The 27,219-nt window shown below is 35.2% G+C and overlaps 1 protein-coding gene across 1 annotated transcript in view; it reads right to left on the bottom strand.

The window, feature by feature from the left end:
* Window positions 1-27,219, bottom strand: part of LOC137929384 (uncharacterized) — an 80,328-nt gene that overhangs the window by 35,042 nt on the left and 18,067 nt on the right. The window contains exon 2 of the mRNA XM_068772299.1: window positions 17,144-17,554. Within this exon, the coding sequence (XP_068628400.1) occupies window positions 17,144-17,263 (120 nt within the window). The 5' untranslated portion in view covers window positions 17,264-17,554. The remainder of the gene's footprint in view (window positions 1-17,143; window positions 17,555-27,219) is intronic.

A 27,219-nucleotide genomic window follows, 5' to 3' on the forward strand; every position in this document is an offset into this window, starting at 1 on the left:
ATTCCATTGTGACATTTGAAATAATATTTATAACAATCATTATTTTGTGCAAAACATATATAACTATAGCTATGGTAGGTAGTTGCTAATTGCGGTAAGTCCTAACCGAGATCGCTTCTGGAGCTGGAACATCATAAGTCGCGGGTTCGATACCTGGGTTCGATTACTGATTTCCTTCCTAAATAAAATAATTCGAACTATGTGTGTTGATTATGTGGTATTGCCACTGATCACAAACAATTTTTCAGAGGATGAGTAGCAGCATCCTCTGCGTCATATTACCTCACTGCGATCGCTAACCAGCCTGGCGAGCGGGGCGATTATGAGCTGAAATTATATATGGGCGTGAGTATGTGCGAAACAAGAAACTACACTGTTTACAAACTCTTCTGTGCCATGTATTTGTTTATAAGCTGTTCAATTTTAAACCTTTTGCTCGTAGAAATACCAGTTATTTTTACTTTACTATTCAATGTTATTTTAAGTAACTTTATTATCAAGTTGTTATAACGTGTGCATCAATATAATATACCGTATTCACTTATTTGTATTTAAAACTTGTAAAAAATCAATAATATTGCACAACACTAAATAGTTCGTAAATGAAGTTGTTTCTTCGATAAGCAACACTAAAGTAAATAAAGCAATAGAAAAAAAATTGTTATATTTGTTAGCAATGACCTCTGGTCTTGAGTTCATTAGTAAAGTTTACATTTGCCCCCGCTTATAATTATTCCAGCATTTGATAACAACGCCATTACCAAACAGCGTTTATAAAATTACCCCACAGCGGTTTGCGTAAACTAAACTTTACGGTGTATAGCACGCGAGTGTACGTCGAGCCTTGCGCAAAACACCCACATCTCTTAATCTTTGATCGTAGATACAGAGGGTTATACGCATGATGACTGAAAGCGATAGGGGAGCGCTGCGGTGGAACTACGAGTAATATAAACACCTATTATATACTATTCTCTTTAAAATACACTACTTAATCTACAAATAGGGTCCCGCATTTACTGAATATATAGTTTTGTCGCTTCAAAACAGAATTAAATCATTAAAATAATTTTATTCGCCAAGATTTGGATCGACCTGTCTGGGTCTTTTTTTCCTGATGAATTGAACTCTTGAGCCTTTAAGAGTAGAGTGAATAGGTTTCTTTTGGATGGGCGTGTACCACCTTCGTCTTCATCTACACTTTCCATCAGGTGAGATGGAAGACAAACGCCTATTCCTTTTCAACAATTTAAAACGAATACAACTTCAAGTGTGTTACCGAAACCGCTGTACCTCGTCATATGTAAGCCAGACAGGGGAGCATCAGCCGTCAAGGCGATTGGATTGAAATATCAAAGCTTTACTATTTTTATAGGAATTTGGCAAACCAATAACAAGAAGTACAAAGTCTGCAGAGACAGATAATAAACAATCATTAATATTAATATGTAGTAATCGAAAACGCTTTATCAAAATTGATTATTAAACGTATATATACGTCATAATATCATCAAAGATAATTATTATTTTCAAAACCATTTATTTAAGTGTACTGTACATTAATTGATAACAAATAAAGTATGCATTCACCCTTTTAAACATTCACGACAATAACCAATCTCTTTATATATTAATAATAAAAAATATTGAAAGAGGGTAGTTAAATTTTTTCGATTCCTTTTTATAAATTACAGAATCTATAATAAAAAAAAATATTTCTTTTACACCAAAACATTTCAAAGAACGCATCGTAATTAATTGATAATTGAACTGGTAACATTTACACTTGAGTGATTGTTTAATGAATTATTAACAAGTGTCTAGTTTTACATTAACGTTTTTGTATCATTGTATCAATGCTCCGCATCCTGTAGCTCTGAGAATATCATTAATGATTTCTTGTGAATATGTACATATCGCATAACGCCATCCGCAGGATCCTGCAATTCGCCTGTCGTTTACTCGATCGCAAAACGCCTTTGCATTGAAAAGGCGTATCGTTCGCGACGATGCAATCTCGCTAATGACACCCGCGACGACGAGAGCCCAGTTTCCCTGTCCATCTGTATTGGCTCATTACTTAACACTGGTAATTCGATCTCATGAATATATTAAACTTTACTGTTACTGGATCGAGTTGGTATAGATTCGCGGTAGGGAAAAATTCCTCGCCCGGTAATATTTTTTTTTAAATATACAAATATTAAACTAAGCTCACATTTGTACTTATATCCTATGGTCTTCACGCGTATCTTATGTCTGGGAGACGTCATACACTTGTTTACACTTTGTTTTCCATAGTACGACTAAAGCTTTGTTTTTAAGGTAGGGAAACATTCTGTTCATTTCATTTGTTTGTATCAATGGAAGTCTCAATTACAGTATTTCGGTGAACATTATTTGCGAAACAATCGGGCAGCTAATATGCCACATTCAAGTATTTTTGTCAAATTCGTACATTCGTAAATTTTAAATATTGTCTCACCTCTAAAAAAACCACAGAGCCAGTGACTACACGACAACTTGTCCTATTTTTCCACCTTTTTCAGTTTGTATTCACCTCTGAACCTTTTACTAAGCACATGGTTTTATATTATAATGAGACTTACTATACATAAATCACAAGTAAACAATGTATATCCGCTTTCAAATCAAATGAAGCCATAAAACGAAACGAATACTTACAAAGACAGTAACATATCGATATTCTAATTGGATAACGCAACGTACGAGCTCTGAGACGTGGCTGTAGCAGATGAGCTCTACATAGACAGGCTGCGTTAGTCTACCATAATGGGTCCAGTAAAAAGTTTGTCAAACCCATCTATTCACTAAAAAGCTTAAGGAATATTCGAATGACGAAGATTCTTGAAGACGTCCGGCTTTACTTGCATCTGTTCACGATATAATGTTCTTGGCCTTTTGAAGAGCAAGTGTCAAGTTCTTTTGCTGCTTCGCATATCATTTCTCTGCGCATATCTGCCTTCCGAACGCGTGTGAGAAGAGTATATATACATATATATATATATATATATATATTTATCCCCGCTAGGTAAAAGGCGTCTATCTGCTGATATGACGATTCAAGTGGGCCTAACTTGCTCACCAGGAAGTTAGGCCCACTTGTGAAATAAAAAAAAAATATTTTTTTGCTTTCAAACGCATCGTTCGAATTCAAAAAAATAATATTGTTTGTGACTGTCCCAGTTACGTAAGTGATGGTTAAATGTATCATTCGGTTACTCTTCTATTCGGTTACCAATTGTTATCTCATATATTGTATGTTTTTAAGAATCCCTGCCACCCCGTGGTTAATGGGGTTGGGTATAATTTATCACTTACATAAGTATTCATTCGTAAAAGTTTGCACAGGTAGACTTGACAGGTAGTAAATTGCGTAGAACAGATAACTAAATAGAGATAAAAATGTTCTGTTATTTATTGAATAACCATAAAAGTTATAGTTTTATTTCGTCACTTATGTCGTAGTTAAAACTTAACTTTTGAAGGCTATATACAGGAATGATTGGTTATAGGTATAAAAGCTTTAAAGGGGTGAATGTGTACATCATTGGTTAGCAAAAAGCTTTAAAGCTTTTTCTATGAGAATCCAATAACATCTGGCAGTACAACGTCTATAATGACAGATAGCGTATAATAATTAATTTTAATGTGTAGTAAATCGAATTTTAAAAACGCTTTTATTACTACATTATTATTACATTGTTTATTATTTCTCTAACCATTAATTTTTGTATAAAGTGTACCATACATAAATTTATAGCAAATGGGCTGTAAATGCCCTTTTAAAACTTTAACTCCTGTAATTAATTCTCCTATATATTGTTTGTTTTAATATGTTGCAAATTTTCTAGTAACATCTTTCAAACAGTAATAGTTTTAAAGTAACGTATGGCGCCAAATGAACTCTGATGTTATGGACATAGGAATATAGTTATTATAATAAATCATAGGCATAGTGGTCTGACCGCTACATACTACCGTTGTGTTAATTGTAAAACTAATCAATAGAATTTTGTATGAAAATAATTTTTAATGATATTAATGTGGAATTTTCTGCGCTAGATACTCTTTTCAGAGAAGTCTTGATTGAAATTGAAAATATATTTTTACACTTGGTCGCGTCACGTGGCATTGCCCGTAGGGGTACCGTACACCGTGCATATTGCACCGTTATTAACGTATTTTGTTTCGTTCGAGCAACGAGGTTAATGATTTTCCGTTATACTTTAACGTCGACCGTTTTAGGCGCTGTACGAATGATCTTCTCGAATTGGAACGTAATTGTTATTCATAGTCATTTATTTACTGTATAGTCTAATATACAAAACAAGTTTTGATATTCATATATAAATAAATAAATCTCAACTTCCCTTGGTCGCGCTATAACTTGAGAACTACTTAAAAGATTTTATCTTTTGTCATTAACGATTTTTCCCACAAGTATTTACGGGTTTATCGTGTGTTGGTTGCTTCGTTTAGCGCTGAAGCTCAGCTTAAAACTACTTACAGTAAATAAGCCCTAGTTTTTGAGAACCTCGACTCCATACATAAGGTTTTTCATTGTTTGGCAGCGAAAGTGGTAGCGCTCATCTGAATTGGTAGTGGGCCGTTAAGACCGAAAGATACGACCATTAGCCGATAGACGCGTTGGTAGCCGTCCACTACATGTAGCTGGATGCGAGCAACACAAGTCAATGTGGCGATCTTTGGGGTAAACCTATGCCTTGCATTGGTCGATTATGGGCTAATATGATGATAACGAAGGCAAAGGCTCCCAAGAAGAAACCTCTGTTTAGGCTGACACTCGAACTGCAGTTAAGATTTCGATTAGAGGGTGACTAAAATGGTCGAACTGTGGATCAGTTGCTAAATCAAATTATACATTTCATATATACAATATCATTTATTCTTAATTATATAGCGTATTACGCAATGCAGTAATAATTTATCCAAACTTAATAATACAGTCGCGTGTCAAGTGTCACTCAAAAAGTGGACATGGAACCAGTGTCTTGTCTGATGTCTGGAAGTCTTTGGTGGAGGCCTTTGTCTAGCAAAGGGTGTTCTATGGGTGAAGTGATGATGATGTATGAAATAAATTGTTTTTGCTCATTCTTAACATTGTAAAACATAAGAGAATTCTATATCAAATTTATTAAAAAAAAAAAACTTGACGTCACGAAACTATGCGTTCGTTTTTGCACAATGTCGATTAGTTGTCTAATCGTTAATGATCCGTCGCTAATTATTCAGTCTAATCGCGGCCCGGTCGTGCTTTACGCCTTAAATGTTACAATGAATACTCCAAACGGGTCCAAGGTTCAGCTGGCTTATGTAAATCAAATGTAAGACAATTGAACAAAAAACACGAAATAATAAATACTCAAAACATAAGTAGGTTTGTCTGTAAGAAATTCCCTTGAATGATAAGACCTTTCATTATACTTTTTTATGTTATTCTGACTCCGTTTTTCTTTCTAATGATACGTATATAATAAGCAGTAATAAATATAAAAGGACATGTTCTCTAAGAAATTAAATAATTAACAATCTGTAATAAACCGTTATAATAAATGTTCAATGCTGCAATTTTACTGTGATATCCCAGCGGTAGCGGGCTAAGACTTTTAAACGCAGGTCGCGGATTCGATTTCCGGGATACATACTTATGTAATTCACATTTTGTATATCATTATATAGGATTGCCACTAACAAGTTTCCTAAGGAGTGGCATCGTTCTCTGCGTACCATAATACCACACTACCATGGCCAACTAGCTTGCCAGGCGTGACTATTATGGCACATTCCCCCATAGATATCTTTTAGGGCGGTCTATGCTGTACAGTGTGCGTCTATGGGCTGCAACGACGAATGCCACCACTATCTTCCTATATACAAGGGACAACTCTTACACCGAGTTAAGCTTAGATGGATTTTCGGTGTGACTTTAAAAAAATTACCTAAGAATGATTACGAGTTTATAAAATACAATACTTTGTCTCTCTTGCTATGCAAAGCTAGTTAAAGATATCTCTAATAAAAAGTTAGTAAAGTGAGCGTGTTGAAATGAGGTATATCCTTAAAACTATTACGCGTTGAGAAATCATATTCTGAAACGTAGAATTGATCATCAAATTGTTTGTTTCATAAGCTTCATTTGAATAGATATTCTACTATTGTTCTTTATAGTTATTGTTTCAAGGAAGTCATCGATTATACAATCGTTATGTATTGCTGTGGTAACACCTGTAAAGGCGCGTCAGTTAAACAAATGATTAAGAAAACAAAATATTTCTATATCATGACAAATTACATTCTGATTAAAAGTGAAGACGTCAGGTATATATTTTAACGCCATAAAATATATTTACATAGAAAAAATCGTATCATCGTTTTAGTTGTCGGAATGTTGGACATAAGACTTCCCCGTGTAGATTTGCTATATGACCAGTTGAAAGCGGACTGCATCCAGCGTCTTCTGGGGTACCTTTAGAAAAACATCTGGGGGAGGACGTTCTACGCTGTGTTTGCTGATCCATGGTCTTCTACCCGCTATGTGGCCTGTCCACTAATTGCTTGCTACTTCTAATTGCTAGTCTGCTAGACTGTCTGTTACTTTAGTTCGTCTAAGGGTCGCCTCTCCATAGCTGGCGTAGAGGGACTGCAACCCGAAGCGATTGCCGTCACAAGCAATACACATTGGCGGTAGAACTACGTCTTAAGGGTTAACAAGAACTAAATTCCTTTAGACAGTCCTAATATCATACACTATTTCAACATATAACGGGCCTTAAAAGCACTAAGGTAAACTATCCTAACAAGGAAATAAAAGATAAACTAAGATGTTAAGCGGCTCTTTAATATTAGTAATTTATAACTAATATTAAAAAGAAAATATTTTCTTCTTTTTTCTAGCCGATCGACACACATTACAAGATATAGGCCTCCTACAAAGATCGCCACGATGACCGATCTAACTTCCCGCGACTTTAATTACGTCGTCTATCCATCTAATGCAGGGCGTACCCACACCGCTAGAAGCTCTACAAAATGCTATTTGGCATGTTATTTTTACAACAATTATTCAGTATTTAAATATAAAATAATACAATATTGCAATAACACAGCATTTAGGCCATACTTTTAAATTATATATAGTTAGAGCTAGTCACTCGCTTGGAATTCTGAGTAACAGTTTTCATCTAATGGAGTAATTGCGGACAAAAAAGTTTACACGAAGTAGATTGCAGGAAAAGAGGTATTATTATTTATAGGTTCTTAGAAGTAACGCGAACAGACCTCGCTCCATATGTTAGCGGAGTCTCCGACCTGTCGGGTCTAGTTTCTCGCGTGGAAAATTAGTCGGACGTTTTGCTGTAAACGGGACGAGTCGACATATGAGCTGGTCTATTTTAAGAATTATGTGGAACGGATTATACACAGTACTGTTATAATTATTAAGCACGGCAGTATATGCGTAAAGGGCTTTTAAACGAGACATACCTAGTCAAGATTCACTTAGCGTCAATATGGTTAATACATCGGAGAAATGCTTTAACATGCTCGCTCTTACGTGGACAGCTTACGTTTTTTCATCATCGAATCCACAGCCGCTTCAACTACGACTAGCTCGTTCATGGAGAGTCTGCCGTAGCGACCTATGAGTTCGACAGCGCCCCAAAGCCTAAGATCTTCGCTAATTTTAAATATGTCTAAGACCAGGCGTCCTCTGTGCACCGCCACCATTAATGCGCGGAATTTACAAATGCCACTTGAATATCAGCAAAAATCCGGTCCTAAAAACTGACCTCCTACAGTAGAAAATCGATTCAATTTTACAGAGTATTAAGTTGTACGTGGAAAAAACAGGGTTAGTAAAAAACATAATCCAATTTTTGTCAAAAATCTAGCTTAAATATTTTCCCTTGTAAGCCAAGAAAGGATGATACTGAACTCATTTCTTAGGGGGCCAAAAATATTTATTGGTCATGGTGTCGCTAACTAGAAAACATTAACAGAACACACTAGATAGTACAATTACAATAGTATTGAGCGTCTTATACAGCGACAATAGTCGTTACAGCCCATAGACGTCCATTGCAAGGCATAGGGCTGCCCTAGAGATATCTATGGGAATATACGATAGTCGTCAAGCTTGGTTAGCTAGTTGGGGATCGCAGTATGGTATTATGGTATGTACAGGACGCTGCTGTCCAACCTCAGGAAATTTGCAAGTAGCGGTAATCCTATATAATTAAAATTATATGATTAAAGAGTAAATTATATGAGATTGTATTCTCGTAATCTAACCCGCAACCGACGATCACAAGTCTTATTCCTCCACCGCTGGAGTATCCTACTGCTCAAGCACTATCATGATGCAGTCTTCCGTTTCCGATGTTACTTATTGTACATGAACTTGCTTAATGATGCTTTAACTAATGAAGATGTAACTTATGATTATCTCAACTATAGACGAGATTCAGAAAAATCATCAGTGTTATTTAATATGTACGAATGAGATTATAGAACAAATATGTTCGTACAGTTTCGGGATGAGAAATTGCGTTTAATCCACCATTTGTATGTCGAATCGACACATTGCGAGTAACGAGAACAGAATAGTAGAACTATCGACCGCTTCCTGCCGGTGATGCCAATGAGACCGAATGAAATCTCGGTTGTATAAGACGGTGTAATGCAATTTATGTAACGAAATACAGGTCAACACTTGTAAATTTTATTGTTTTATTATTATAGCATTTTGCATTCGCAATATCACGATTAACTGCAATGTCTTCGTAAGCATAAATTACTGTATTTAAGTAATTATGGGTCTGGTAACACAAAATTTAAAATACAGAGTGATGCGGCGAATGTACAGCTTATTTGCCAGAAAAATATTTAAAGCTTTTATATCTATAATCAAACACCCCGTATATTCACTCAGAAAAAAATATTATTTATTTATTTTTCTATTAGATTTCGACAGGTAAATAATTTCTGACAGTACAAAGTTTGCAGAGGCTGATGGTACACAATAATTAAGTTTTAATAAGCAGTAATTAGAATGTTGAAAACGCTTGTCTTTCTATAATATCATCTTTCATTACGCTATTTTTTCTATAGAGACCGTTGATTTTGTACAGATTCAAGTAATATATTACTTCTTTAAAGGTTACACTTATAACCAATCATCCTGTATATTTGAGTCCCAAATATGTTATCGAATTCGATGAAAAACTTACATTTTAATAATACAAATAACCAATGCAACCATAGAAGGCGATAAATCAACAAGAAATCTACAGTTATCTCTTTAATAAAAGATGACCCACTTCAGACGCACAAGATACCATGCGCTGTGTTCTCTAAATCCATAAATATAATGTTCGACACCATACCGATGTGAATAGAAAGCAGAACGGTCCGCCTAAACGGCGCGAGTGGCATTAAATCGATACGTGATCGATAAGCCATCGAGACAAGTGCATATATCGATGGAGAAATAATCGGATAGCTATTTGCATGCCGGTTTCACCCGTCGCGCCGTTGCCGGAAGGCCCGCATGGTAAGCGTTAGGCTGCGGGTATCGGCTTAAAGCCGTACAACGTTACAGACGGTGGACACGTGGGCTGACACGCGCACCTTGGTGGCAAGATACGTGTGTTTGTTTAATAAACAACACCTATCAGTTACATACATCGCCACTCAACTGCATTGTTACGTTAAATTCTATGATAATCTGATGACATTAAAATTCTAATTTTAAAACTGAGTGTATTGTTTACACTAGCAATCATGACCCTAACGGACTTCGTAGTGTCATAAGCTATTAGCCATTCGCATTTCAATACAAAAATATATATATTTAAACGATTCCGAAGTGATCATTGTAATTACATATATTTGATGCCAAACGATTAGCAACAAAAATAAGTTTTCTATTTTCGCGTTTTTGGAAAATCTTTAAAAATTGCCGTGGCACGGAACGATTTAATGTTATACACAGTACGGATGGATTGGTGTTTTAATTTACTATATGGTTACACTATTTACATGTTTTTATCTTACGAATATCGGAAAAAAATTAGCCGAACTAGCCTAGTCATTCTCGAGTTTTGTGCTAAGCAACACATTTTTATTTATGTAAGCAAGGTTTGTACGTTTAATAGAATAGTAATATATTAAGTTCAATAAAATCACGAGAGGCACAATGCCACAAGTAACCATAGAAGTCTAAATGTTAAAGATGAAAGCGTCGATAACAAGGCAGTAACCGACACGTGAAAACCTGATCTCTGAACGGCGCACACATAATTGGTAATTGCAGTCTTGAAAAACATGGCAAAAGACATTGCGTCGCTAGCTGCTGGATTCACATGAAGGTTCCGAGAATTAGATACGAAGTTACCGATTCCCGGTATAACACTAAGGCGATTTAGAAACTTGAAACAATGAGAATAAATTTTACACGTGTGTGTAATGTATTCTTGTGTAAATTTTCCACACTGTAGACAGCGTTGATGTAACTGCTCGAACAGTGTGCTCGTTAGATAAAAAGTCGTGCATATGCGCACGCGCAAGGACGAACACGCGACGGTCCAAATATGTTGTTATAAACGACCTATTACCGAAATACATATAATTGGGTGGTTTAGAAATATGTCTCAGTCTGCAACGATCTCTTGTTCTCCGGTAACTAAATCAGGTCGGTCATTTGACGCAACAAATTACAAAAGAACTAGTTTTTCCACTAAGCGATTGTCATCCGACCTTCGAAACTAAATATATGGACCCTGTTTTTGGTAAGCTTAATTTTTTTTATGTAAATTTTTAGGTAGCAATTTGCAATGTATGTCCACACAATACTATTTCATAATGTTATATAGAAAGTTCTCATATCTCCTATATAAATCTCGTCAATGATAACATATCAAGCGTACTTGTATTTTATCAGATAATTCATGAAAAACATGGAAAGTAAATTTCACGAAGAAGACACGACAAAATAGAAAAGGTAAACATGTTCGATATGATATCAATAGATCAGTAAACAGACGTCTCTCTGTCGGAGAGAAGGAGAGCTGAATTAACAAACAATGAGTCGAATTGAATGCGCGCGGAACATAACGAGACGATTCTTAACCACAACCGAGCGGTAAACGGACGTGTCTCGGATTACTATAAAGTAAAAAGAGCGTAACTATACAGTCCGATAAACAGGCGGAACGAATTCGAGATTGAAGTCATCGATGATAAAACTATCATTTAAATAGGCCCTAACTTGTGTGTGTATGTTAAGTAATCTGTGAAAACATTGCAGAGCGTAAGATATTTGTAGGTAAACCTTTTTTAATATACTTCTTTGTTTTCCAAATATAATTAAAGACCCAACTAACTTAATTACTTGTGAATTACAAAAGAGAATTCTTAACGCAATTTAAAATATGCTTATATACTTAAACACTACAAGAAAAGGTTTTAAGAAGAAGAAATATGACAATAGTTAATATAATAGGTTGTCAAATATCTCCCTTCCGCCTTTTTGTCTTTTGAATTTCGCGGCTATGTACAAAGCGCTGCAGAGCTCGTATCTGGCAATACTATACATAATTTGAAAGGTCTTGACATAACCTACAAAATGACGCTATGCATGATTAGTTTGGATATTGCGTTCAACAGTTATAGACGTGTAAACATGGAGTTCACTAACGCCGAAATTCGCGCTATTTTAAAGTTTTCCTTCGTTAAAGGCAAATCCGCTAGAGAAACGTTCCGTGAGATTAATGGTGTTTTGGGGGATGGTACTCTATCACTTCGAACCGCGGAGGAATGGTTTCGACGATTCAGAGCCGGCGAAAACGACACCATGGATAAGCCAGCCGGCGGAAGACCTGTGACGACAAATACCGATCAAATCATGGACTACATCGAGTTAGACCGGCATGTGGCATCTCGTGACATCGCCCAGGAGATGGGAGTTAGTCACCAAACCATTTTAAACCATCTGCAGAAGGCTGGATACAAAAAAAGCTTGATGTTTGGGTGCCGCATGATTTGACGCAAAAAAACCTTCTGGGCCGAATCAACGCCTGCGATATGCTGCTGAAACGGAACGAACTCGACCCATTCTTGAAGCGGATGGTGACTGGCGACGAAAAATGGATCACATACGACAATATCAAGCGAAAACGGTCGTGGTCGAAGGCCGGTGAATCGTCCCAAACAGTGGCCAAGCCGGGATTGAAGACCAGGAAGGTTTTGCTGTGTGTTTGGTGGGATTGGAAGGGAATCATCCACTATGAGCTGCTCCCATATGGCCAGACGCTTAATTCTATCATCTACCGCGAACAAATGGACCGCTTGAAGCAGGCGATCGACCAGAAGCGTCCAGAATTGGCTAACAGAAAGGGTGTAGTGTTCCACCAGGTCAACGCCAGACCACACACTTCGTTGATGACTCGTCAGAAGCTACGGGAGCTCGGATGGGAGGTTTTATCACATCCACCATATAGCCCGGACATAGCGCCAAGTGATTACCACCTGTTCCTGTCCATGGCGAACGCCCTTGGTGGTGTAAAGTTGAACTCAAAAGAGGTTTGTGAAAAGTGGCTGTCCGAGTTCTTCGCAAATAAGGAGGGGGGCTTCTACGAGGGAGGTATTATGAAGTTGCCGTCTAGATGGAAACAGATTATCGAACAAAACGGCGCATATTTGAACTAAATCCGATCACTGTAACACTTTTTATAATGCATTGAATAAAGAGCAAAAAAGCGGAAGGGAGATATTTGACAACCTGTTATATGATCTTATATCTCATATCTTAAGTAATCAGCCGATATCAAAATTAAAAAACCAAAAAAATAGCGATGTATATATGTATAGGCATCTTGCTCCTTCACTAGTCTCCACAATATTAGTAACCCTTTTTGTGAATAACGGTTTCACTGTACACTCTCGTGTAATTTATCTTAGTGATCACGTGATAATTTATTAACCAAAAACTCTTAAAAAAATATAACGTAAAACTTTTAAGTTAATGCTGCATTGATTACATAAAAACCCGTCAGAGTTTGTTGCGGTGTCTTCTTAGACCTGGGTCCAAGAGCTCAATATTATTCTATAATAGTTTCTAAAAAATTAAACTTTTCTTACAATCTTTTTATGACGTACATAAAAGATGACAGTAATTTGATCGAAATGGAAAAAAATTTAAATCACAATCATAAAAAAATTCCATGGCAAAGGTATAATAAAGAATAGTTCAACCGTTTGCAGACCGTTTCCAAGGAAGATTGCAAAAGCAATAATTATTAACGATATAAAAACTGCTAGACGTACAGACAAGCACGCAAATATCAATTAAGCGTTCCGAGATCCGCGAATGGAGTCCATTAATAATACAGCTTTCGAATAACGCGGTAAAAGTTCATTAAACGTGTACGTCGGAACAATAGGGGGCAGTTAACAGTCGGCTGATCCGGTGATCGAGCGAACACCTACGTACACAACGGCGAAAGTGATCTGTCACTCGGTCGATCATCCGGAGATTATTTTTCTGTCCGACGCTGGACACCGAACGTCCCATCGAATTTCAGTTCGTTTATTAATGCGACGAGAAAAAGTGTGGATCGCGGCGTGACTCAAACGAGTCTCGAAACGAGTCGTGTGGCCAGCGAAGAATATAAAGATCGGCATTTTTTAAAGGAATTCTTTTGACAGCATTGTTTTTTATTCTTTTGCTCAACGGGATTTTTTTTAATTTGGTATTTTTTAATATGAAGATAGTGGTGACCACTAAACTCTTATGATTTACGGTCAGAGTAACAAAAAGTAAAGAAACCGATATATAACCTAAGATAAAAAAAAAACATTTGAAGTAATTGCTCTACTACCCGCATTGGGGACGCGTTGTACTTCACGATTCGAATCCTCTTCTAGGCTAACACAAATAAAAGTTATGTTTTATATATATTTATATATCGCCAAATATGTTGGATAAGCACAAAACTTAAAAATTTTTACGTCTAATTCATTTGATTTAAATTTGCATTTAAGGAACGAGGAAGGTTCTTAAGAATATAACAATACCTTTGTTTTCCCATACAAATGAGAGTACATAAACACCTATTTACAATTCTCTTAGTCTAATTTTTCCTAATACTTTTATAGTGAAAACAGCTAAGGAGTGGAAAAACCTACCGGCGTCATTATTCCAAAAGAATTGTAACCTAGGAGTATTCAAGAAAAGTGTGAATGGGTGTCTTTTAGGCTAGCATGTATCATCGTAGACCTCGTCATGGCTTAACATCAGGCGAGACAGAGGTCAAATATTTCGCAATAATCAAACCTAAGAAAAGGCGTGTTAAAATTGAATTAAACACGAGATATATCATAAAGCATTATAGTATAATCACATTATTATTGTCTTTCAGTGTACGTGATAGAAATCTTATTTTTTGGTGAAGTGTGTAATTGAATAAATCGAATATTTATTTCATTGTTCTATTAGACCTTTGACAGTGAACCTAATAAACATCTTTAACGTAAGAGTGACGTTGAAAAATGTATCCATGTAAAACATTAAAGTTGTTACAAAAGTACATGAACCTTTTAATTTGACTGATAAGAGGCAGCGACCGTTAAATTGCATTTATGCTACAATCGTGAAAGTGCAAGAGCAGATCGTCACGTGCGATAATTGAGACAATTGACGGCCTTGATACAGCGGCACGGCACGTTAGAAGACGCTCGGAACAGAGCACAATCACGAAATCCAACAAGGTATTGGCCAACATCGAAACGAGGACACGAGGGCCATTTATCCAAACGCTCTATGGGATCTCACCGTCAACATTACTTGCGCAATCATAATTAGCGATCATAGAGTCGCTGTTTACAAACACCATTTCGTAACCGTTGCAATGTCAGTAGTGATATAATGATTGTTGATCAAACACCATGGAATAATGATACGTCTATCGTCTACCCACAACCCGTCACTGCATGCGATGGTATAATTAAGTTGCCATAATTGTTTTGTATGTTATTTATTTAAGACTAGATCTGCCACAAAACACGGTGGAACTTTCCTTTATAAAATAATTTATTTATTAAAACATCTCGTGGCTCTACAGCAAGATGTTTATACAAAGTGATTGGTTATAAGTGTAAAAGCTTTAAAACGGTGAAACTGCCTCATTTGTCGGCAATAACCATTAACATTTCAACTATTTCCAATCATCTTGTATAAAGTGATCTCTCTTAAATATGTTATTTTTTACTGGAATACGTCAGGCCAAAAATTTCTGGCTCTATGTCTATAGTCTATATGTCTATAGATACAGATAGTAAAGAGTAATTAAATTTAATATGTAGTAATCCGAGTTTTGAAAACGCCTTTCCTTACTGTATTATCAATATATTATTTCTGTAAAAAATTGCTTTCTATGTATATACATATATATGTGTGTGTATATATGTATGTATATGAATATATATATATATATATATATATATATATATATATATATATTTATAAGTACTACTATATATTTACCCTTTTTAAAGGTCTTACATTTATAACCAATCAGCCTGTTGATTTAATGAGACGACATTTAAAAGGCTAAAAAGTGAAAAAGATGACACTGGCCGAATAAGGCAACGCATAATATGAACAGCTGGTTCGCTGCTGATCTCAGGCAGATGACATTGTACTTTCTCTCGGATGCTGGGCCGTACTCTCCCGTGTCCGGACACGCCGCTTTTTGCATTGTTTTGGTTAATGCGATATTATTATTATCGCCGCATGAAATTGAAAGTTAATGTGCTATACGCGCCGGTGGAAAAATCGAAAGCAAATCGTTCAGCTCCTTGAGCCGATTTAATTTTAACACAACACCACTCGATACTTTCGCTTCTCGATTCGTAATCGAATCACATAGTTTATTATTTTGCGATTATAAAGCATCTCCTCTTCATGGCAATTATACGTTCATTATACAAAATTTAATAACCAACAAGAACATTTAAATATCATTTTCGACTACATTGATTTAATTTTTTATACAGATACATTATCGTGAATGACTTCGAAATTTGAAATTGTCTAAAAATAAAGGATTTTCTTCTTAAGTAACAATGTTAAGCTCGATAAGCGAATAAAGGAGAACATATGGTATTAGATTAAAAAAGATCAAATAACATTATTTATTCATTACTCGTGATTACTCGTGTAAGTATAGAGAATGCTAGAAGTTGCTAAACTGGTAGAAATTAGTATGAAATTGAGCTTCTTTATAATGAGTTCTTTTAACTCAAGCTACGCAAATGATCTGTGAAAGTAAAATAAATAAGAAATTCATTGGAATTTTCTGTGATCACTTTGAAGTTCTTATGACAATTAAAGTAATTGATTATCAATTGAGTTTACTTAAAAGTCCTTTACCCTAAAGTTACTAAGTTTTACATTTTTTTTTAACGATTTAATGATAATTTTGAGACATTTACAAAGTTTTCATTTTCGTAGATCACTATAAAAATATGGTTGGTTCCAGTGGGTATTCTACAAATTTCTACTAAATTCCCTTTCCTTTTTCCGACACTGGCAAACAAACAAACAAATAAATAATGCTTATCCTTGGCATTCGTATTTACATCGGTGAAGACTCAAAACGTTCATGCGAGATTGCAATCACACACACCACATGTCGTATTTCTTCTCTGTGTACGTACCGTCTGAACAAGCGTACGGCCGCGGCGCTTTGTAAGTCTTAACACGTTATAATAATATGGAATATGTAAGTTTTTAAAAGTAACATTTACAGTGCATTTTAAAATATTATTTGCCTACATTATTATTTAAGTCAGTTCTTCTTCACTATCAAAAGCAAATAAGTTTTCGTTTCTCTGCTTAGGAATTGTTAACCCTCATTTTTTTGATATGCCAACGTAGACCCTCGTCGAGTATTTCTAAGACTCCAGGGGTCCACTTGGACCATTTTAGAAAACATTGGTGTACACAGTTGCCTACAATAGTGGCAAGTAGAATGGTTTGACAATTTTTTTGTAATGAAATAGATAAATTTAGTTTATTTTATGATAAAGAAAAACTCACCCTCTCGCAAGGCGGAGGCGGCATTGTGGCATCTACTTCCGTGTAGATGCACAAAGTGGATTTCCTCGACAGCGAGTCGCTGGCCAGACTGCTCGAACTCGAGCCCGTTGAGAACTTCATCGTTCCGCCGCATTCAGACCTAGCAGGTAGATCCTAGGTCTATCCGGCTCATACAAAGGGACCAATCAGGTGACCTCCAACTGCACTTCCATGTGGTGTTGCCTGCACATCACACAAGTGTCGGCCACCTAGTCCCAACACCTTTCACCTTTCGTTCGCTCGAGCCATCAATACATTCGTATCAAAGGTGACGCCAGCGTCTGTGACGATCGATGCGTTCCAAAGTTAGCCGTGAACTTTTGAGGTTTCTTCCGTTGTAGCACGTTAAGATATTCCGACGGCCAGCTTAGCCTGCAACAATGAAATTATTTTGTTGTAAAATGTGTTTGTAAAAAAATACAGAAAATAATTAGGACAAATTAAATAAAAAAATTACAGACACGTCCGAAACTGTTAACAGCCTGTGAGTTTACTGAGATTATTATTTAGCGATTTCAGCAATGAAGTAAACAAGTTTCAATATACCTATTCGTAAATAGTGCACTAAAAAATCTTGTTCGATAGCAAGATACGTTTACAGACGGCAACTGTATTTAATAATATAAATATATATTTAAACAACTATTTAATTTATTAAAGTGCACTTTTATTGGAATAAAACAACAATCACAGTCTTATTCGAGGCGAACGTGCGTCAATTTTTCAAAGCGAGATTGTTTATTATAATTCTTTTTAAGGTCTTCGTCTTTTTATATCAGCGATATACTACGCTTATACGCGGTGATATTCCACTTTTATTTTTTTATTTTACTACTGCTAGACACCGTACTCTAAAATTACCAGGAACCACCATATGTAATGCTTTAATTGGAAGGCATCTCATACAACTCAGTTTTCACAATGTAGGAGACTTGACATTTACAGAAGATTTTTTTCATAAAAGCACAAATTACTACTAATGTATGTGTATTTAAATAATGCGTCAATGCCTCTAGCGATGTACCTACCGCCTGTCATTTCCACTACCTTATGGCGGTTCTGAAAACGAGAAACCATATAAAGAGAACATTATTCATTGTTACGTCGTTAAAACGCCACCGCCGTCCAATCGAGGGCATACGTAAGGTTATCTAGGCAATATGCTGGTAGGAAACGAAGGTAAAATCTTTTTTGTATCGTATTTTGTGAAGGAAATACAATCTGATTGGTTTAGGTAAATAGCTTTAAAGGAGTATATTTCTGGCTCAATTTCTGTTAATTAAAGCGGACCATACTACTACCTGAAAATCAATGGTTTTGGAAATATTATATAATTTAATGACAATAATATTAAGAAAAAGCGCATTTATAATTCGAAATACAATACCCGGGCAAAAAATATTGCACATCGAACTTTAGAAAGAGACAATAGGCTAATTTCGGCTTCCTAGAGCGTTATCTCTATCGCACGAAATATAAACAGTCCGGTATCTATTAGGAGCTGTTAAAATAAGTATCGTTTGCTTCTTTTGATAATTATATTTATTCTTTGTATATAATACACCAATTTTTCTATAAGTGGTGGCTTTAGGTTGGGGTAAATAAAATAATAAAAAAAACATGGTCATATTATGTTTACGTATTTAATTATTTAGGAAAACTACAACTGTACATAATAAAAAATATTACAACGATTGTTAAAATGACACATTGTAATAAAATCTGACCTCTTTGAGAGCACAGGTCGTAAAATGGGAGTAAATGAGAATTAGACTAATTATTAAATATAAATAATAATAATAAAAAATAAATAGTTACATTAATGTCACATATTTGTGACAAAGTGATGCCTTGATATATGGTTATAGGAATTAGTTTTATTTTATGACAAAAGAGCTGTACATTCACCCTTTTAAATTTAATAAATGTTATCACGAAATAAATAGGCGCCATCTTGATAAAACTGTGAAGCTAAAGGTTATTACCCTATCGCCGGACATCGAAAACGAACGAAGCTTTTTTGTTCGTCCGAAAAAATATGTAACAATCTTCCATTTATAACCTATCACTTACTTTATTTGCTTTGATGTTTTGATAGATACTAAATGTTAATTTTGTATAACATTTACGTAAAGTGCATTAAATGAAATCCAGAATATAATTTATATCATTTTTAATCGTTCTCTTAATTGACATTTAAAACCTTCCATCACTGAAAATGTATTTAAAATAAGAGACAAAAATTTAAATGCAAGTAGACTATTAAGCTTTTATTTTTTTTTTAAACTGTAAAGATCAAACCGCTGTAAATATCATATTACGAGGTCACCTTTTTAAGTGGTTGTATTGCTAAGGAGCACGAACACATTTAAAAGCAGATGACTCGGTATTTATTGTAACTGAGTATATGAAATGAAAGTCTAAAGTTGTCGATGTTATAGACGAAATATATCCGTGAAACATATTTTTAAGTTAAAATATCAAGTAGCACAAATGCTAAAAATACGATGTGTTTTAATCTTTTAATTTTTCATAGGTTAAAAACAATAAATACAGGATTATTTATTTCAATAGAAATAATAACATATTAACAATAATTTGGTACCACACGGTAAAAAAAACAAATAAGGTTTTCTTAGCCTAAAGAGTAATTAATTATGTTCTGGGACTTGTTTCCATATCATTACCACTTCAGCTGTGGAACGCTCATTGCTGGACGGTCCCGTAGATTTTTAATAAGACCAATTAGCAGCCTACTCCGAGTATTTTATCTGTAACCTTAGATGTAAACGTTCTGGTCTCCAAGCCAGAACTTTAAGGCTCTAGCGGTAATCCGTTCTGCGCACTGTGTAGCCTGCCAACTGCTACTACAACCTGCCAATCCGCTGGGATATGTCGGTCACGTTCGTAGAAAAATCCTGAGCATAACGGAAATGGCAACTGTGAGCTTGCCAATATGACCAGAAGAGAGAGACTATCACGCTCTTCCTCTAGTTTTGTCCTCGTTTTTAATACCAGTTGATAAACCTAGTATATGACGAACTAATAATGAAATGATAGCACAATACATTAAGTACTATCATCACTTGTGTGTTCAAATAATTTATTTACTAGATTATGTAATAATAGATATTGTAACAATAAATAGAATAATCGTTTGAAAATATAGTCTATATTTAATGTTGCGTTGCAACAGTACCGGTTGTACAGCTAAGAAAAGGATATACAAAAGATCGATACATTGAAATTACGGTAAATTGAAAACCCACTTGAATACGAAACTTGGTGGCCATTTGAACAGCGCGATTGTAGTAGAATGCCAGTTTCGAATCACGAACAGGATTCAAGGCTCGTTTCTTGTTGTCTCTGTAGCAATGCTGGGGATGTAACAGTGACGCTAAATATCGATATTTCATTATTTTTATTTTAAACGTTTTAAAATTATTTTTTTATCTAACAGTATTATTGTTTTATTTTTATATAAATACATTTAAAAAACTTTTAAATTAAGCGGTTTTTTGATGCCCATATTGTGGTGGTTGTGGAAAAATATGTACCTAGTCCGCCATATTAGAACGGCGTCCATCTAGAATTTTAAATTTTGACATAATCATCGTGTTTTACTAATGTAGCCCTTTCATTTGATACCTATATTGAGGGGGTTAAGGAAAAATATGTAATACGCCATTTTGTATCGGCGGCCATCTTAGATTTATAATGTTATTGATTTTATTATATTGTATTGTCATCTAAATTAAATGCGTGTATCAAATTTCAGATCAATCTGACAACGGGAAGGTGCTTAAATTTCAATTTCTAATTTTGACCCAAATAAACAAATTCCGTACGGGTCGAAATAAATAAAACCGTTTAAAAACATTTTTTACAAAATAATAGTTATCAATAGCATTTACGCAAGGTGTGTTTATGATTGGTATATTAACCATAGACGTCTGCTGTAAGGTATAGGCCTCTCCCAGGGGCCGCCACAGGGACTAGACATGCGTTGCCAGCATCTGGTAATTTTTCGCGATTTTGACTCTATCGTCGGTCCACCTAGTGGGTGACCTATCCACGTCGCGACTACCGGCTTTTGGTCGCCCACTCGAGAACCTTTCGCCTCCACGAGCGTCGGTCAGTTGCACAAGCGATGTACCACGCCCACTGCCACTACAGCCGAGCAATTTATTGAGCTTGCCTAGACGTAAATCTTTAAAGTGAACCAATTATTTAATTCTGCATTTAAGACTTGCGAAAAAAATATTTAAAATAGACAAATGAAGAAGTACAAGTGTCGGTTACGTCACGTATTTAAAAATAAACTTAACGGCATTTAACTTCCTCAAAAAATTATAAAATTTAAGAGCAGTTAAACTGTGATCAGTGATGCACTTGAGTTGTAATGTTTATTATGCCGTAAAGATAATAGCTGTTATGCAATAGTTAGAAAATGCTCAGGTCCGGTGCATCGGCGCCAACGGACGGTGACCACATTGCGCAAGATGGGCGATACAAAAACTCGCAAGCTCGGCCCACCATTAACTTGCGAGGTTAGTGGAATGTAATTTTCGGCCGATTATTCGAGTTATGCAGTCCGTGAGTTTAATATACACTTTAGACCGTACGAGAGTACGCTAGGTGCAAGAGAGTATCGGTGGGTATAGATGACTCATGAGTTATTTTATTTATATTTTTAGAAGAAACATACGAATGGTTTATGTATTTCAGAGCCATGTATGATCTCTTTTCCATTGTTAATACCTTTATACTTTAGAAGAAATACTTTTGATGACTGTATAGGCTGCAGCTCCTATACTGGTTCAATCAGGTCTGAACTGCGCCTGTTTCCACAGTAGCCGAAGCCATACATACGCAACGCCGAAGGTTGGCACAGATGACGTAACATAGTCCGCCGCAAACTCACGCATGAGAAGGCATACGTTCAATCTCTAGGGAATATATTTGTGCATGATAGCCTGTGCAACATTACCACATTTTTTGATATTGACATATACTGATGCAGAAAGCATAAACCTTTTTACGGTGACCAAACTCGAGGGCTCTCTCGGGAACTTTTCTTATCATTAGTTATGTTAGGAAGTCGTTCAGAACTCTTTCGGCTACGACTCCAAAGTTATTGAAACATTGTACAATCCTAAAAAAAACAGGATTACATGCCTAAAGTTTTGCTTCCTTAACATGTAAATGTATGCAAATAGATTGCAGGTCTATTTGCTTCCCGTTAATGGTTAAAGTTTCCTCTATGCTTATTTTGTAAATTCCTATTGCCATATTGTTTCAGCTTATACAGGCAGAATTTACGTATTCATATTAAGTGTGATTACGACTTAAATAAAATTACAATCATATAAGTGGCATTTTGTAAGTTAACGTAAATCTAAAATTAAAACTAATAAACTTTAAAAATTTATTAAAAATTTATGTTACGTGCATGTAAAATTATCCTACACTAAAAAGGAAACGATAGTTTGTTTCTTTTGTTATGACTAGAAATTTTTACCTACATAATTATGCTAGCTGTACCCGTAACTTCGTCTGAGTAAAATTTAAAAAAAAAAGTTAATTAGTTAATTAAGTTTTTTTTTTCGTTTAAGAATTCTTCTAAAGTAAAAATAGCCTGCCAGTATAATTCCCGTCAACATCGGTCCAGCGATTTTATTTCATTGGCCGGAACAAACAGACACACAAAAATAAAAAAATATTTTTGATGTATGTACCGTATGTATATTCTCATAGAAATGTAATAAAAAGCGGTTATTTTAAAATAAAGATATTTCAATTTAATTTACTTAACTTTCAGTTTACCGAAATTAACCTTGCTAATGATTTTGAACTGTCTAACTATTAACCAACCGTGTTCCAAAAAATATTTTTTTTAAAATAATTTTCTGGGATTAGTCACAAACTGCCTCTGATTCCCGATTGCTGCTTGACGTTGATTTGACACAACCTGTATTTAAAACATTATTATATAAATATTCAAAAATTACAAACCTTCATGTATAACATAATACGAAAAAATATTACCTTATCATCATACCAAAGCGAGTTGTACATATACACGAAATGAGAACGCATATAGTCGACCTTCGAGTAAAACAAAGAAATTAGCAACAACAAAGCGGTACAGAGGCATGGGAAAAACCGTTGCGACAACAAAACGCACCGACGCATAAGGAGCCTGCACCACAATAGTAACACTGACGAAAGAGAAATGCATTCTTAGACGTAGGAACTAATGTAGGTCGTAACACGAAACATGATCGCGAGGAACCTTCCGCGAATCAGTGTAGTTTCATTTGTTAAATTAATTTATGAAGTAAATCTTTTAAAATACATTGACAGAATAAAACGGACTTAAAGGCTCTTTCTATTATACTTTGTGTTTGGTTGGTGTGAAAGTTTTAAAAAGATGATCATATACCTCATTTGTCAGCAAAAAGCTTTTACACTTATTTCTAAACACCCTACATAAAGTTCATCTGTTTTATTAATAGATTTTTATTCTAGAATACGTCAGTTCAATAACTCCTGTAAGTACAAAGTCTGTAGGGACAGATAGGAAGTAACAATTCATTTAAATGTCGTAATGAAATTTTGAAAACGCTTTTTCTTTCTTGGTTACCATACATTAATTGAGGGAAAATTAGCTGTACATAAATATTTAACTTGACGAATCAATCTGTATATTTGATATATGTAGTAATACACAGAGGGTATACGGACAAAAGGAAATAAACGTGATTAAATGTCACTCCCAAGGATTAGAGCCATTAATATAAATCTTTTATATCGCTTATAACCCTTGCAGCTTCAAAAAATAAATAATTTATATTCCTAATAGAAACATAGCATTATTAGACATATTGTCATGGTACGACGTTTTCTGAGCGACTCTTTGTTAGTAAAGGTGATGTGTCATAGAATCCGGTTTGTGTAGAACTTACAAACCGTTTGATTTAAATGTTCTACAACCCTTCTAATTATACAGAGTAATTGGAAATATGTATAAAAGACTTTAAAAGGGGTTATATTAATTTGTCGTCAACCCGTGTAAAGTATTGTTACAAAGCACGAGTTACAGAACCCTCTAAATAATAAACACGGAACCCTAGTATCAAGAAGTGCCGTGAACACGCGTGACCTTGAAGTTATTTTAATTTTTTATGTACGGTTCTCGGAAATTCTAACCGAGTACTATCTTGAACTTACCAGAACCTTATCCGTAGTATAAATAGGTGTACTCCCCATTTCGACAGTTTCGTGTTGTTTTTTGAGTTATAAGATTAAAATCTACGGTTAGTGATATAAAGTGACTATTTGGTAAGTTATTGGACAATGATTTCTTGAGCGATTTGGAAGCGAAGTTTGGACTAAGCAAAAGTATACTTTGTTAAAGTAGGGTGACCATCTGATTTGTGAGTAAAGGACTCTGTGAACCAGTGGTGTTTCATTCCGAGTCAGAGCCCACAGTACGTAACAGTAAATACTAGAAGCGATACCCTATAATAAAAACGACCGTTTACAAAATTTGGATTATTACATATAAAAATAATTATTGTTAACTTTTTGTCCCTGCACACTTTGTACTGAATTTATTGGCTAGTTGCATTTTAATGGAAATAATAAATTAATGTAATATGTTTCGGAGTGATCACTTTATACAGGATTGGAATTAGATGTTTTTATTATTTACATATCGAAAACATTACAAAAAAAATTGCGAATACACCGAGCCGTTTTTGAATTAAGATTAATAACACATTTGGCAATTTCGATAAGAAATAAAATATTGCAAGCAATATACGTACGCGATCGTAGTACATCGTCATTGTTCGATTACTTAGATATTTATATATTACTATATGCAGTTGTTCAAAACCCTTCTATGACACGTCACGACACTTCATTATAAAACAATTGTTCTAGTGAATACGAAGCGACCGATGTTGAAACGCGAACAATGCACACTAATGGCGAGATGGTAATGCTTCTGTATAAATATGATAAACCGCTTTTCTTTCAGGAAAACTAACATTACACGCGAACGCACTTACTGAAAAGTGATTATCATAAAGCGGTGCGTATCGCAGGAAGTGAGCAAGCAAGTCTCGTTATTGCAGTTTAAAAAAATATTAGGCACACATTTATCTTCTCACAAATACGACTTCATTTATTTCTTTTCCTGTCCAAAGAGTTCTGCTTTGGAATAAACTTTCCCTCGGAATTAAAGTCGGCAATCCGTTAGGTGATCAAAAAGAAGGTTCAAGACCTGTTTGCTGAAGAATTGTCATAACTCTCTCAACTAATTATGTACATAGCATTTTTATATATGTTTGTATGATTTTTGTATATATTATATCTTCCTATTTAAGTATGTGTTTTAAGTACGCAAATTGTAAAAAAAAGTAAATAAATAATTTTTGTAGTCACCTTTAACTGAGCAAAAACTGCTATCTCTTCTACTTTCTTCTAATAGATGTTAATACGAGTATGACATACCAGCATTGTAGCAAGTTTTCACACTAATAACTTTATTATCAAAACTTCAAAACGATATATTGTCTTTGTTTCATCACTGATTATTTCTACGTTACTTATGTTTAAAGTTTCTTTCGCGTAGATCGATTTTTTTATACTCTGCTGCCCAAGTGGCATTTTCAGATTCCGTTGTTTTGGGGAATAGAACGCACAGGGTGCTTAACCTAAAACCTATAGGAAGCTTCGACTCGGGTCGCTATTGTGAGGCCACCAAGCTCTTAGATCGCTTAAATGGATGCTCCATAGACAAAATAAGCTTAAAGGGTCTTCTTGAGAGGTCTTTAGCTTGGACTATCACTCGAGGATAATACCTTGTTTACCATTTTGATTCAAGGACACCCTAGATGGCTGAACCTCGATTGGTCGATTGCTATTACCCGGCTAACTACTAACACTTTGAAAAGCATTAGCGATGAAAGAATTTAGCGAAAGATACTCCCAGCAACGCTATCTTGAATAATCAGGGGTTAGCGACCACTGTGATACACCCAGACCTCGATTCCGACGAGGCCAGTTGGCTTTTGAACGACTGTGATACAAGTAGGAAGTACATTATTTTTTTACTTCAATGTAATGGATAGTCAAAAAGAGTCTTCAATATGTGCAAAGTAGACATAAATGGGCCATTTTTATCGTTAACATTAGTGTATCTTACTAACAGTTTAAAAGAATTATCATATTTATTTTTTACTATGCTTAGTACAATTTATATTAATATTTTGTAATGTATAATGTTGGTGAACCTCCACTAGGTGGATAGACGATATTGTCAGGGTGACGGGAAGTCTTTGGATGCGGGCAATACAACACCGGTTACATACGAATCTTATGGAAAGGCTTTTGCCGTAAAGTGGGCGTCTATATCATGAACACATGTCTAAATGTACCTGAATTTCTCTTAAAACATATATTGCATTACTTGCGAGTGATAGAACATGAAAAATAAAATAGTTTCCTGACTGAATAAATATTTGCGTAATATTTAATCGAAGTTGAGTACAAATAATACATGAATAAAACAATTTTGGATTGATTAGGCATATTAAAAGGTAATCAGCAAACAAGTACACAATAATTTCTGCCTCATCTCCGCATAACTAATCTTGCGCAATATTGCTCATTTGGGTCAGACGATCATCTCCATATGTCCTAAATACCTCGTCAGTACCGTAAATAAAAGCCGAGTATGCAAATCACAAGTGCATTTCCTCCGCACAGCTCGGTGCCATGTTGGCGTGACTGCGCCGAAGTACGCGTCCAATCGCCCGGAACAGCACGCACACATCGTAATTAACAATAATCAATCACGCAAACAAAAGTGCACATAAGAAAATTCGTGAAGACCTAACGGTTTACCCTTTCCGCTCATATACAAGCGAATGATCACAAATCGAATTACCGGCTGACGTTTTAAATTACTGACCGTTATATGTGTGAGGCCTATATCCAGCGATGAACGTCTTTCGGCTAAAATG

This window comes from Battus philenor, unplaced genomic scaffold (genome assembly GCF_028537555.1).
Source record: "Battus philenor isolate CCGP_79_NKW_IND1 unplaced genomic scaffold, ilBatPhil1.0.hap1 SCAF_5, whole genome shotgun sequence".
NCBI lineage: Eukaryota > Metazoa > Arthropoda > Insecta > Lepidoptera > Papilionidae > Battus > Battus philenor.